The following is a 14,151-nucleotide window of genomic DNA, read 5'->3' on the forward strand; positions in this document are numbered from 1 at the left end:
GTATCCGGCGCACAAGACATATGTGCTATAGCAGGGGTAGCCCACTCAAAACGGGTGAAGTGCCATCTTTCCGATCTGGTTGGCGCCGCGGGCCACAATATTGTAATATCGAAGATTAATAGCAAATGTTTCTGCGCGACAGTCTGAATCCCCTGCTGCGTAAGAGAGAACGTAGGATTTACAAATTTTGCGGCAACGTCTAACCAATAATTGGTGGTTCGCTGACGCTGTATAGAGTTTATAGCAGTTGCAACAGCCTACCTAAGAAGGCTTGATTAAAAATAATTGCTAAATCACGAACGCAATTGAAGATTACCAAATAACATAATAATCGCAACCAGCAAATATTCTACCACAGTGCTTTCCAACCTGTGTGACTATTCGCACTTGTGCGAATGAAACAAATTCAGGGCGAATGACAAGCGTGGTGCGAATGATGGGAATGAAAATCCGGAGGAGTGCGAATGAAAATCGTCCATGTTTCTCACTTTTTATGGCGCGGAATAATTCAAATAAACTCAGTAGGATATTAAGTACAGTGACTCCGTAACTTTTGTCGTTAGGACGTAATTCTAAAAACTTGTTGGTAGCTGTGCTTTTCTACTTCACAAGTGATGAACGTTCCCGATGCGTTTATAACATCGGCGTATCTGGACATATCGTCTAGATGACCTCACGGGGCCGTATCGCAACTCAGTCGCCAAAAGCATCTCGATGGTGCAGGCGAGAAAGAATATCATATCTCTCTCTCTCTCTATCTCGCTAGCCCCAGTATCGACTCGTTAGTCGCTGAAAAGCGTTTCCAGGTATCGTGCACAGCTCATGGTTCAAAATAAAATGAAATTGAATAGGATATTTTTTCTTGTATTTGTATTCCTTTAATGAAATATTACTTCTTCTGTGGTTACTATGCCCATCGCCAATGTTAGGTAGCACATCGTTGTACTGACGTAGAATTCTAAAACGTGGTTGCCTATTTTATATCGATATTAACTTCCTGCGGCCCGCGTCCGTTACGAGATTTGAAAAGTGGCCCGCGACCCGTTTTGAGTTAGCGACCCCTGTATTAGAGGCTGTAAAAAATAAAATTAGAGTAAGTACATTGGTGTCTTACGTCTAATGAATCTTTATCTTGCATTACATCGTATTATTAAGTCATTGGGCAGTTTATCTACTAACCATCGCAATAGCCTGTTTGTACTGCGAACTACACCACTTAGGCTTGGACCCGCTTTCCTGTTCTTGGACTGATGATTTCAGCCCGAGTCCAGATCGTTGAGGCACAGGCCTATATATAAACAATTGGTGATGCCACTAAGCTTGCTGAGTTGATCTATAGGAAAAATTTATTAACTTGAGCACCCTCTGCAAAGCAAATCAAATCCACCAAGACGCGTATCTTGCGATATTCCTTCTGCATCTGCAGCCTAATGTACGCCTAATTAGACTGTTGAAGCTTTCATATGTATAAGGATATTTGGGATCTTAAAGATAATTTCGCATTATTTCAGTCAGTTTGCCAAATTGTACGATTGCCCCGAGCGCCATCCCGCACTTGGCAACCCTGGCAGATATCACTGTGTGTTAGTCATAAATCTTGTGTAAGTAATAATTATGCAAGAAGATGTAAGCCTTGGCTTTGACTACCACAAGGATACCGCACGTTGTTCCTGAAAGATATGTAGATTTGTGTATTGCATAGATAAGAAGGTGAGTGAAGCCTTAGCCCAGGGCCGGCCAACCCGTGGCCCGCGGGTCACAAGTGGCCCGCGAGAAGGTTTTGAGTGGCCCGCGAAGTAATTTTAGAGATTAGTAATATTACCAAAAATGGATTGCCCAGATTGTGAACTTGTATAGCCAACCAAAAATTTGATTAGTCTGGCCCCAACACTTGGGATGTGACGACTAAAATATCAGCTCCGACGCATTAGCAGATCCATGGGCCAGTCAAATTCCGGTAGATATTTGTACATTACAATGAAGCAAAATATTCTGCGGTAGGTTTATCTAGAGTAAAAATTTTCTTCACGCTTTCCGCAATATGTTGTCACTCGATTTCTTGCTTTTAATATTGTTACCCCCTCCTGAAAATGAACGAACGCCTGATGTACCAGATTAAGTCTAATTACAATCGCAATTACGAGAGGAAGTGTCGTCCAACATGCGACCTTGCGTTTGCACTCGCAGAAAGACCGTCGACGATGAAACATAGGCATTAAAAGATTGACGCATGTTGGCCGAAGCTTTCGATATCGATATGTCCAGGGGTCGAATAGTCCAGTTCTTGCAAACTGAGCCCGGCAATATACAGCAGACCCGCAATATACTCCAGTAACAATAATATTGACCTATAAACTTTGAAAATTTTTCGCGCTTAGCGAGGCTAGTGGCTCGCGCGATTGTTCGTCAATGGAATGTGGCCCTTTGGCCGAAAAGGTTGGCCACCCCTGCCTTAGCCTATTCATAAATAATCGTAATCAATTAATCGGATTGTGTGGGTTAGTATATCAATGCATTCCTGTTTTTAACGCCCACCATACCATCCAATCGGCTAACATACCTTAGTACGGTGAAGCATCTTTTCGAATGTTGTCAGAAAATGAACCAAAGGTGCTAGTCGCAACATTGATGCTACGATTCAAGTGCAGTTTCACTCTTTTGTGCGTTCTGAATACGAACACATTCACATCGCGATGACGTAACAGGTCGATTTAGTGGAAAAGTGATATTGTTCGTGGGTTCGAAAAAAATCACTGCACGATACTCCGGAAAAAGCAACGAACACCTTGAGAACAACGGAATTTTTTACTGATTTTTCCACTGCAGTGATTTTAGTACTTGAATAATCAATATTACGATACGATGAATGTAAAATAATGAAGCTCTGTACCTCCAAGAAGCTTTTCGAATGCAAAAGTGATAAGTTTCTTCATATTCTTTTTGTGTAATAAATTCCGGCTGGCTGATGCGAATGAAATTTTTAAAAAGGCGAATGGAGCTCAAAAAGATTGAAAAGCACTGTTATACGATATTGCATGACTTAGTACACGGTTTTGTACTTTTACCTAGGGCAATAGACATAGCCTATAATATGAAATAAACGTGAAAAAGAATCAAAAATATCAGTAATATATATCAGGATGATCACTAATCAGTCGATAATAATCATTTTGCAATATCAGCCACAGCCAATGTATGGCAAGGCGTGTAAGAAGACAATATCGGATCAAATTTGCCTGAAAATGTTTGTCTGCCGGCGTCGAGAGTAAGGTGGATTTAAATTTCGTGACTTCGTAGAGATTCCGCAAATGTTGCGTTGTTTCCTGTGACGAAAGTCACAAAGCTCACATTTCTAACCTCGATATTTTGTAAGCTATCTTTGATTAGTAACACTGTGTGTCATTTTTCTGGCCCAAGTCTCGAAAAACCCGTCGGACCGTCATTTGGCCGCTGATTTCCTATATCTCAGTCCAATTTGCAGGAACATTGGACCAAAATTCTCAAAAAATAGGACATGTCAAAAAAAGAGGACAACTCCTCTTAAAAGAGGACGTAGCCTATGGTAACCCAATTATATACATCAGAGGTCTAAAACACGCGGCCCGCGACAGCATTTTGGAATTTCAAGTAATCAACAATATATTCAAGTAACATATCATTTTAGATATAAGAACCTAAATCTCATCCTAGAACTACTATAAAAATCACTGAAACCTCTACAATGTGGTTTAAATCAGACAGGGGCTACAAGAAATCTCATTGGAATGCTAAGGGGTACGATCGCTAAAAAGGTTAATAAACAGTACAATTACTATGGTTCAATAATGATTATATTTAAGTTGTTATTGATATGTTCCAATAATAATCGAAGGCAAAATCTAACGCTGATTTAATTTGACTTTGGCACCAACAATGGCTTATAATTATCACGACTATATCAAAACCGGGATTAGGCCACACCGCTCAAATGCTCTAATATCAGATCAATCTTCAGTATATTTTAAAATATTCTACATAAAATTGTGGCACGTCAAAGTTCCGCTAGCTGTAATATAATAACCCGACAGTTTTACGATGTCATGATGCATCCTCTCGTATGATGTCTATAACTCATTAATTAAAAAAATTAGGCCCGGCACAAGATCAATTTTATTCAAATATATTAGAACGTGATTTTTTCCGTGTGAAGAGTGAATAATACAATAGTAAATTATATTTTCACGATGATTGTGGAGTGCCTGTATACATTGTACGTCAAATAAGGCCTACTTGGAAATTATGCATCGAATATCCCTATTATTTATGCTGCGGCCCGCGGCGTCATCAAAAACTAGGAAATTGGCCCGCGAGCACATTTGAGTTTGAGACCTCTAATATACATGATAAAGTCTAAACTAGGGGTGTCAAACATACGGCCCGCGGGCCGTATCCGGCCCGTCAGACCATTTCATGCGGCCCGCGAGGCCATTCTGAGTAAATTGAAAAATAATAATCTCATTATCCGGCAGATTTTTAACAGAAGTTGAGACTTAGTACTAAATAATTCGACGTAAATAATCCAGCATATTCCTCACCACGAATATGTCGGACCCACGACGCATGTCGACTAAAACAGGCATATAAATATTTCAATTATATTCTCGTTACAGCATTACATGCATTCCATGCATTAAATCGGCCAATTGTTGCATTGTTGCCAATTCCATTGTTTGCGAATAACGGTGTTGCTTGAATATATAGTCCCGAGCCTACATATTCAATGATATAAAATACTATTTTGCATAGCATTGAAAGTAAAGCATTCCAGTGAAAAGCAAAGCCATCGATTTCGACGTAGCATATTGAAATTATTTGACTGGTCCGGCCCGCGAGCGACAAAAATTCTTGAATCCGACCCGCTGCCCAAGTTGAGTTTGACACCCCTGCTCTAAACATTTCTGTAGACACATGCGCGATTACCGTTACAAACAAATAGCTGCTCCGTAAAGACAAAGATTAAGAGGAAATACGGCGATAGTTTTGGGTGGGAAATGCTGAAGACTCGGAATAAATCTGATGTGGGGAATAAAGACTAAAAGGTTGGGAACCACTGTGATAGATCCTATAGTTAACTTGATGAGTCTATTGATCAGTCGCGATTCACTCCCGTGTGCACGCGGGAAAATATTGTAGTTACTAATCCAATCTCTGCTATTATGATACCAGTTTTCTTTTGTTGAATCACTTTACAGTGAACAGTTTCCATTGAGGTGCTTGAAATTTACTGCGAATCTATAAATAGACAAGAATTTATATGCAACTTTCCCATGGCTATTGCTCTGTAAACAAATTTCGTTTTTTTTCTGTCAAATACGTCCTTTGGCCATAAGAAATTAAAGTATAACAATTGCGTTGAAATAATGAATCTGAGTGCGTTACTTGACCAGTGTGGAAAGGTTTTACAAATGATTCTTGGCCAATGGGTTCTGGCATTTCATAAAAGTCCGTGGTCCCTGGCGATATTGAGATATGTTGGAATACCATGTTTTGACTATTGCCCTCCCCCTTCCCCCCTCAGTGGTGCGTTACTATTGTAGTATTGTGCAGTTTGGTCAATAACTAAGAAGAGAGAGAGAGAGTTCTTTTATTAGTCCAGCATGAAATACAGTAGGTAACAATGATTTTATCTGTCACATAAACCTCATACCCGCGCTTTGCAACGATGCATCAGTGTGCTTGCTTTTCAACATACGTGGTGTAAACGAGAAAATGTGACACGGAATGAATTCTGTATGTGGACTTTAACTTCGATTTGAAGCAGAAACACCGAAGTAGTATTTCAATTTGAATCCGCTGATTTCTGAAAATGAGAGCAATGCTTTCTCATACGCGCGTTAAGTTCATAATAAATTGTTGTGACGTGGTGTTCAGTATCCTTATTCACTACCGGTTTTGCATGTAATTCGTTAACTAATCGGTCATCAAACGAAGGTAAGAAACGAGTAACAATTGTGTTGCTGAACCAATAATCCCACTCAACTGACGCAAGTGTCACCGAGCATTGTTTGAATCTCAAGGGTGCCATAATAGGAGAGCACTGTACACGACCATAGCCTATGGCTATATCATAGGCTATGGTATGACAAGTGGTGATTAAGTGTTGTCACCACTTGTCGATCCAGTACAAAACTAAACGATAAGGTCGGTCTATGAACTTGACTAAACCGACTATGAACTTTCAGCGATAAGAATTCAGCTAGATATCCCAATGGAAACCGCAAAGGCCTACGAACATAGCAGCAGGGATGTTTGACAGCAGAAAGTAGGCTACACTACAGAAATCGACTTTGCGATGACCCGCAGAAACATCATTTGCGTTGTCGCCGTCGCTATCCTCGTGTGCTTGCTAAGTTTCGGTTATATGTCTCCGAAAATGCACGGTAAAGACCCGCAGGACAACTTGGATCAACATGAAAGTTGGAAATCCACCCTTGGACTGTACATCAATAAGATTAACGTTGATGGAATCAACAAAGCGTTGACGTATTTATCGACAGATAACTCGTCTAAACAGCCCGAAGACCACCAAAACTTCACTTGCCTTTTCAATCGCGCGCGTGCTCCACGAAGAAACGCGGTTTTGATATATTCTGCCACGAGATCGGGCTCTACTTTTCTCGGGGAATTTTTCAATCAGCACCCGAGCGTGTATTATCTGTTTGAGCCGTTGCATGGCGTTGACTTTTCTTCGAATGACAGTTCCTCGGTCTCGGAAACAGTCCTCAAAGACCATTTTCATTGCAATTACGACCGAATTCCTCATATATACAAACAATATATCAACGACCAATATTCTAATTGTCGCAGTAACGTGTGTTTCCACACTAGAAGCAAGTTTCTGTGGAGAAACACGGAATTATGTAAGCGGAAACACCCACATTGTCTCGCTAAAACTTTCGACACTAAGGTGTTAAGTACAGTTTGCGGTCGAAGTCTTTTTACCGTCGCAAAAATCGTAAAATTACCGTCTCTGTCGTATATTACTACACTTCTACAGGACGAAAGTTTGAATCTAAAAGTAATTCAGCTGGTGCGGGATCCAAGGGCCGTGATACCTTCTCAGATGAAGATGGCGAATGCATCTGTCACAGCCATCAAATCATTCGTTGACAAATTGTGTCTCAAGTACCAAAATGATTCGTTGTTCTATGAGCATTGTATTGCCGGCGATTCTCGAGACGATAAACAAAGAATGTGCAATGAAAGCACGCATAAGTTATGGAGCAACAACTTCATTCGCCTGTCCCACGAGTACATTAGCGAATACCCGAAAGAAGCCATGAAGAATATTTACGATTTCGTGGGATTGAATATTGATAACGATGTTTTCGACTGGTTGAAACGCTCAACTAATCATAAGTCGACAAGAAATGAGTATTTCTTCGGAACGAAAAGAGACTCGCGGCGGGTGTTGACAGAATGGCGTCAAAAACAATCGTTTGCCAATACCGCCCTAATACAGAATCACTGTGCCGCTGGAATGGAAGGCTTCGGTTATGTACCAGTAGGCTCAGAGCAGCATCTTCGAAACATATCTTGCAAGCTATATTCCTTTGATAGAATTTTCTTAGGGCCTAATATGATTGGTGACCATCGTTAAAATTGGCGATGGTGCGAACGTTTGACTCGCGGTGCTCAAAAGGTTTGGTATTCGAAACATACGTGATATGAGGAATGTAGAAACTCTCAGGGTTGCATTTAAAACAAAAAACCAATATAAAACTATCATGTTTAAAACATGGCCCTTGTTTAAAACATGTTTTTTTTTGGGGGGGGGGGGGGTTCTTGAACATGACGTCAGCGATATTTCATTGTGACGTCACGGTGAATTGGTATTGACAATTGAAAATACAGGGTAAATTTAGTTGCTCGATGAAAAAGGCTTCCGTCCCAGTCTTAAACGGACTAAAAATATCTCTGACCAGGACTACGTCGATATGTAGTATTTTTACAGTCCGCGGTCATCATCACCAGAACATCCATTTCGTACCAATGATATATCTATACCTACGTACTATAGCTGTTGAACGATTTCGAGCGTATTTCATATCGTATTCATCGACTATATCGGGTGTAAATCGTCCGTACATGTTCATACTACATGTTTTTTTAAGTAATAACACAATTATGGCATTCGGGTCAAAATACGAGCAGGTTTTATCGGATGAATACTAGTCTGAGCTTGGAGTTACCGGTCGTCGATATGACGTATCTGTTTCGGTTGCCCGACATATCAGCATGCGACACAATGGAAAACGACAGTTCAGCATGGAACACATCAGCATCCGTCACTTCAGCATGCGACTGTATAACCCAGGGGTTCTCAACCTGGGGGGTGCGAGAAATTTTTGTCAATTTTGTCAATGTCTGTATAAATTGTGACTAAACATGTGTTTCACAGCCATTCTAAAGATACGATTATGGAAGATTAAACTTAATTGGTATTCTAGAAAGCTTGCCAAACTCAAACTCCAGCAGTCGCGCTCAACGGAGTATAGGCTGACTTCAACTTCATTTGAGCAAATTTTTGATATTCTTTGAAGATTTAGTGAAATTCCTACGTGCAAGTCATTCATTACTTTATAGCTTTAGCAGTAGCCTAAATCTCTGTGCGCTAGGTAGCTGTTGTTGATAGCTGGCGAACTGCACTGCCTAAGACAGACTTAGATGCAATATAGGTTGCCCAGTTTCGCCCTCACTTTGGCTACCTTGAAATTAATTGATGTCCTTTTCAATGTTTTTTTTTTTGTTATTTTCAAACAAGTTTGGGGAGGTTTGTCAGCAATGTAAAAGACTAAACAACTGCAATGCGGATTCAAAACTGGCGTAAGATATACCTTGTGTATACTATTAGATCAGGGGTGGGCAGCCCGCACGGCCGCATACAGCCGTAGAAGGGAATTTGTGCGACCGTCGACGCCTAATTCAATTGGTATGTGTTGGCAGCCGTAGACATGCAAATTGCAATTACGAATTCACTCCCGAATTTTCGATAGATTTTATTTAATCTTGAAATTTTCTTCGCGCTCCGCGCAATTCAACAAGTCTTCATTTTTCGATTTTAATGCAGTAGCGCCCTTTTATTGGAGCAGGAATGGGAATCCTCAAGAAATAACAATTCATTCGCGGCTCTGAAAAATTTTCGCGCTAGGCGCGACAATATGCACTCCCAGCAACTATTCATAACATTGCCACTCGCGACTTCGGTGCGTGCAGTAGGCCTTTGTGAAAAGTAGAATAGTCCGGAGTTCACCGGGAATGGATATGGACAGTTTACCATAGGTATTTTGCGTCCAGATCGTTCATTGCGGCTATGCCCTGGAATGCCGCCTTAGGCTATAAGTAATCGAAATGCGGCCATGATTAGCAGGAAGGTTGCCCACCTCGATATTAGATGATGTGCTCTTTTTGACATGAGGATAAATGTAAGGGGGGCAGGGGGGCGCGATTTTTTTGACCATCGCCAAGGGAGGCGCGTGTCAAAAAAGGTTGAGAACCGCTGGTATAACCCAAAAACTTACTCTTGCCCGAAACATAGCCTAACCTAACCTAACCTAGCCTAACCTAACCTAAAGCCTAACCCTAACCCAACCATGAATCCAACCCTAACCTACCCCTAACCCGTAATTTAACCCACATGCTCATGTGTCGCATGCCAAATTGTCGCATGCCGAAGTCTCGCATGCCGTAATGTCGCATGCTCAATTGCTCATATGTCCACGGACCATCTGTTTCGCATACTTATATATCTATATATGTCACTTCGTTTTCATCTCGTGTCCTTTGTGTATTGTCGTCTGTTACTTTTACTTCAGTGTACATGTCTCTTTTTCACATGTTCTAAGCCAAGGTTGGAGTTTGATTGAAAGATTACTTCCACTCATTTCGACCCGTCCCATATCCTTTCATTTTATCGCAATCAAGGTGCTTTGAATTGATGAAAGTCTTAGTATACGGAACTATTTATACCGGCGTCTCAGTATCTAAACAGTGTTATGTCGTTGGACAAATTACTATCCCTTTAATGCAATCAATCAATTAATCCAAGCGAATAATCATATATATACAACAGAACATGGCAATATATATTGTATGTGAAAAATAAGTATCAAGGTAACCATTTCTGACCAATCACTAAAGCAGTTAACACGGAATAATGCATGTCGTGGTTAGTCTCGGCAAGATAGGCGGAAAATCTGGCATCTTCACTTTACAAACAATCAATGGAGCAACCAAAGTAACGTCATGTCGCACCAAACTACTCATCTTCACACCTGATACCCCTATAGCAGAGGTTCTCAACCTTTTTTTAGACACGCCCACCTTTTTGATAATGAAAAATTTCGCGCCCCCCTTATCGTCATATCACAAAATCCAACTGGGATGCTAGAAACCGCAACAGATTGTTTGGTGGTATGGTCGGTTATGAATGTTGATGAGAGAATAAAAAATATGAAATCGGGTCTATATGGAGAGAAACACGCGTGTATTGGAGGTAAATCGCGCGTAGCGCGAAAATTTTTTTCAGGTGACTGCTTCTTCGCGCCCCCCTTCAGATGTTTCACGCCCCCCAGGTTGAGAACCCCTGCCCTATAGCGACAAGGAGAAACGACCATGTGCTTTTGCGAACTCAAATAATAGGAAGCCATCCAGACTAAACATAATCAAGATCATGTAACAAAATCACTTCTACAACTATGTTAATGCGTGTAGAGTATTGCGAGTCTGAAAGGGGTTTGGACTGGAAGTCTTGCCGTTACAGTTATCAATAGTAACACGGTCTGATCTAATGTCTGAGCAATTTTGACATATTCAGTCTCAGTTCTATGTATAATTTCATCAATTCGAAACGTCACACAAGATTGCGATACAATGAAAAGATATAATAAGGTGTCGAAACGACTTGTAGTGACTGCAGGGAATTCCCGATCCATTTTTGAGATGTTGAACATGTTGCTCGGCCGGTAGCAGTGCCGAACCTTTTTGTTATACGATTTTCTGTGAAAACTGAACACCCCGTGGACTCATAGACTATCATGAAGTGTTACTGAACTATACAATGATTCTTATTCAGTAGAATTCTCCAGTAAAATTCGGAATGTTCGGTTTATCCTTCATTTTATAGATTACATTTTCCGTAATTTTATAGATTACAATGCTTGAAGTCATCCTATATGCTGTTTCGGGTCAGTTCTTGTAGTATTAAAAAATGAATGATATCTCTCGGTCCTGCAGAAATATTAGAGGTTATTCGACCGTTCCTTGCGCCGCTTCCTCCTTGGTGAGAGATCTTCTTATCCGGGCACCACAAATATAACATCAAACGCTATGCATGATAAACGATCCTACCATCCACCAACTATCAGTTTTAACGCTAGCAACAAATCAGCAATATCATCATCTTCGAAGAAGGATGTGCTGGTGACATCTATCCGCGTGTAATTAAGAGCATCATACAGTTTTCCCGTGAGAGATACGACAGTGACTCATCTCCATGGGCTTGTCCGTGTACGATGTGCGGTCCTAGAAAATAATAGTTATACAATACAAGTTTTAGTTAGATTGTATAACGGCACCTGCTGAACATGGCGGTGGAGTCGTACAGGTTTTATACTCACTTTCATTTACATGACTCGATATGCTGTTGTACCACAGTCTTTGATCCTGAATTGTTAAATGGCGCGAATAAGCATCACATTTATGTATTTTGTCTATACACGTGTCTAGTCTATAGTCTAGATCAGACCTGAGCAAAGTGCGGCCCGCAAGCTATTTTGTGTGGCCCGCGAAATGTTGCTTGGAATTCAAAACACAAAACGTATTTTTTATTGTTGCTGCGTGAACTAAAACCATAGAGGCATAGACCAATTCATTGATAGCCGGCGATTATGCAGTATATGAGATGCGTAATTCAAATTCGAAATAACGTCAATGTAGCAAAGTATGTCGTAACAATTAAAGACACAAGAAGTCACCGTTTACATTTAATTTTGCACAATCCTTTTTGTTGACATTGTCACATTGTGCTTGAAATTGTTACGGGATAAGTTTCCAAATCCCTAGTTCGAAAAACAAGTTAATCAGCACTCGTGATAACTATGAGTCATCAGCACCCATAAAGGATGAGCGCGCATATGTCAAAAAAGCTGAAAGCTGATGTTCGAAGAAGGCTTGTAAAACTAATTATTTGCCTACTGGGTGAGTCAGGGGTATAGACCGTCCTTTTAGTTTGTGCCGAGCAGGTCATCATGTTTGAGGAGTATAATGTAAGTCGGTCTTATGACAAAAAACGCAGACAGACCCTCGGTAAAGGGAAGACGAATTTCAGAAGAACTGCAAGCTTCGCTCAATAACAAGGCTGCACAGTGCACAGTGCACAGTGTACGCTGCTCAGAAGGCAATGACAAAGACATTCAAATGTATTTATGGAAAACGGGGATCGGGGTTTAAAGATAGTTTAATATGTATCATGTTTAACATTGTTTCGAATTCTGACGGCAAATAAATAGTTCTCATTATCTAATATCAACACATCCACTGTGCAGCATTTAGTAACAATGTAATCCTGTGATCTTATTATAATGAGTTGATAAGTTTCCCTATACCAATAATTCCCTTCGAATAATAGCCTAGCGAAAAGAAAACGTTTTTCCGTTAAGAATGTTGTTAATGTTCAACTGGAATTAATAATCACAAATTGTAGCCCATACAGTATACAGCAACGATTATATTCAATATAGGATCATTGTTAGACTGTAATTAAATCCTACATTCCTTTTACTTATTACTTCTGTCAACATTTTAATATACCGACAACCAAAATAACCCATTTTGACATTTTGACGACCAAGATGTCCCTTTATTCTTTCTTTCACTCACCTCTTTTGCGTTCATTTTTAAACATCATTCGCAACATTTTCAAATGACAAGAAGTGTGTCAGGATAACTGCATTATATACAGCTTTAAAACCTGCTATACTCCAATGCTCTACTGAAATCTTCGCCCTTTTTTTAGTTCTAGTCACGACATTTGATGCGTGCTATTCGATCAGATGCACGTCATGTTTGTCGTCATCGGACTTTCTTCGTTTGTGTGACCTAGAGTGTATATAGTGTAGAATATATCACGATTTATCTGCGTAGGGCAGGGGCGTCAAACATACGGCCCGCGAAGCAATTCTGCGTACTTTTGCCAATTCCATTGTTCGCGAATAAAGGTGTTACCAGAATAGGACCCCTAAAGTCCGTAATATAATGCACACTATCGTGTACACAGGATTCATAATAAAGGAATCCCATGAAACATAAGAGCGTGTATTTTCAAGTCATATTTTAAAATAATTTGACTGGTCCGGCACGCAATGCAAGTTGAGTTTTTAACCCCTGTCGTATGGATATATGGGGGGATTTTAAGCTCTGTCTGACTGACCGCGGATAGGATATATCAAGATGAGGTGATTAAAATTAATGTTATACTAAAGTTATATTACAAGTAATTCTGGAATTCTAGAGATACGCATTGGACAAGGCTAGCGTATATTCGAAGAATATATCAGCATCCATGTCCAACTAGCAGGCCACGGATCACCATTATTAACACCAGGCTACAAATTCGAGATAATGCTAATAGTCTCGATTCGTTCTTAAAAATGGCTAGGTTTGAATAAATGTGGACCCTTTAATTTGTGTGCTCTATATCGATGTCCAGTGGCCAAGCCTTACTGCTTCACTTGCCTCCCCTGACCGCTAATGCGGAGCGCATCGACAAATTCTCTGATCCTACTCCGATCCTGTTTTTTAAAGCTCTGGTCCGACTCCCAGGCCGGGTTCTATAAATGACCGTGAGCCGGTCCGAAAAACTGCGATAATAATTATCTCTACTCACAGGTTGGTGTTGAATATTGATCGAAACAATGCAAACAGGTAATTTTAAACTCAGAGATCAAGCCCAACTCTTATCTCAAGTAATTATGACAACATCATCTTAGCAAAAAGTACTGATGCGGCTCCGATCCGACTACGGCCGTATCAGAAAAAGTACTCCGGTCGATGCTCCGCCCTGCTGACCGCACGTCACTGGTCCTGAACTACAATAATTCTTTTTCAGTAAAA

At 40.5% G+C, this 14,151-nt stretch overlaps 1 protein-coding gene across 1 annotated transcript; it reads left to right on the forward strand.

The window, feature by feature from the left end:
- Window positions 1-5,952: 5,952 nt before the first annotated feature.
- LOC145438677 (carbohydrate sulfotransferase 1-like) lies at window positions 5,953-8,189 on the forward strand. Its single transcript, XM_080316028.1, has one exon. The coding sequence runs from the start codon at window positions 6,332-6,334 to the stop codon at window positions 7,637-7,639; it is 1,308 nt and encodes a 435-aa protein (XP_080172154.1). The 5' UTR covers window positions 5,953-6,331; the 3' UTR covers window positions 7,640-8,189.
- Window positions 8,190-14,151: the final 5,962 nt, after the last annotated feature.

Source organism: Botryllus schlosseri, chromosome 5 (genome assembly GCF_051294905.1).
Source record: "Botryllus schlosseri isolate E-star chromosome 5, Bs_hap1, whole genome shotgun sequence".
NCBI lineage: Eukaryota > Metazoa > Chordata > Ascidiacea > Stolidobranchia > Styelidae > Botryllus > Botryllus schlosseri.

Excerpts from the sequence above, each read along its gene's own strand:
- LOC145438677 (XM_080316028.1), top strand. The coding sequence starts at position 6,332 with ATGACCCGCAGAAACATCATTTGCGTTGTCGCCGTCGCTATCCTCGTG.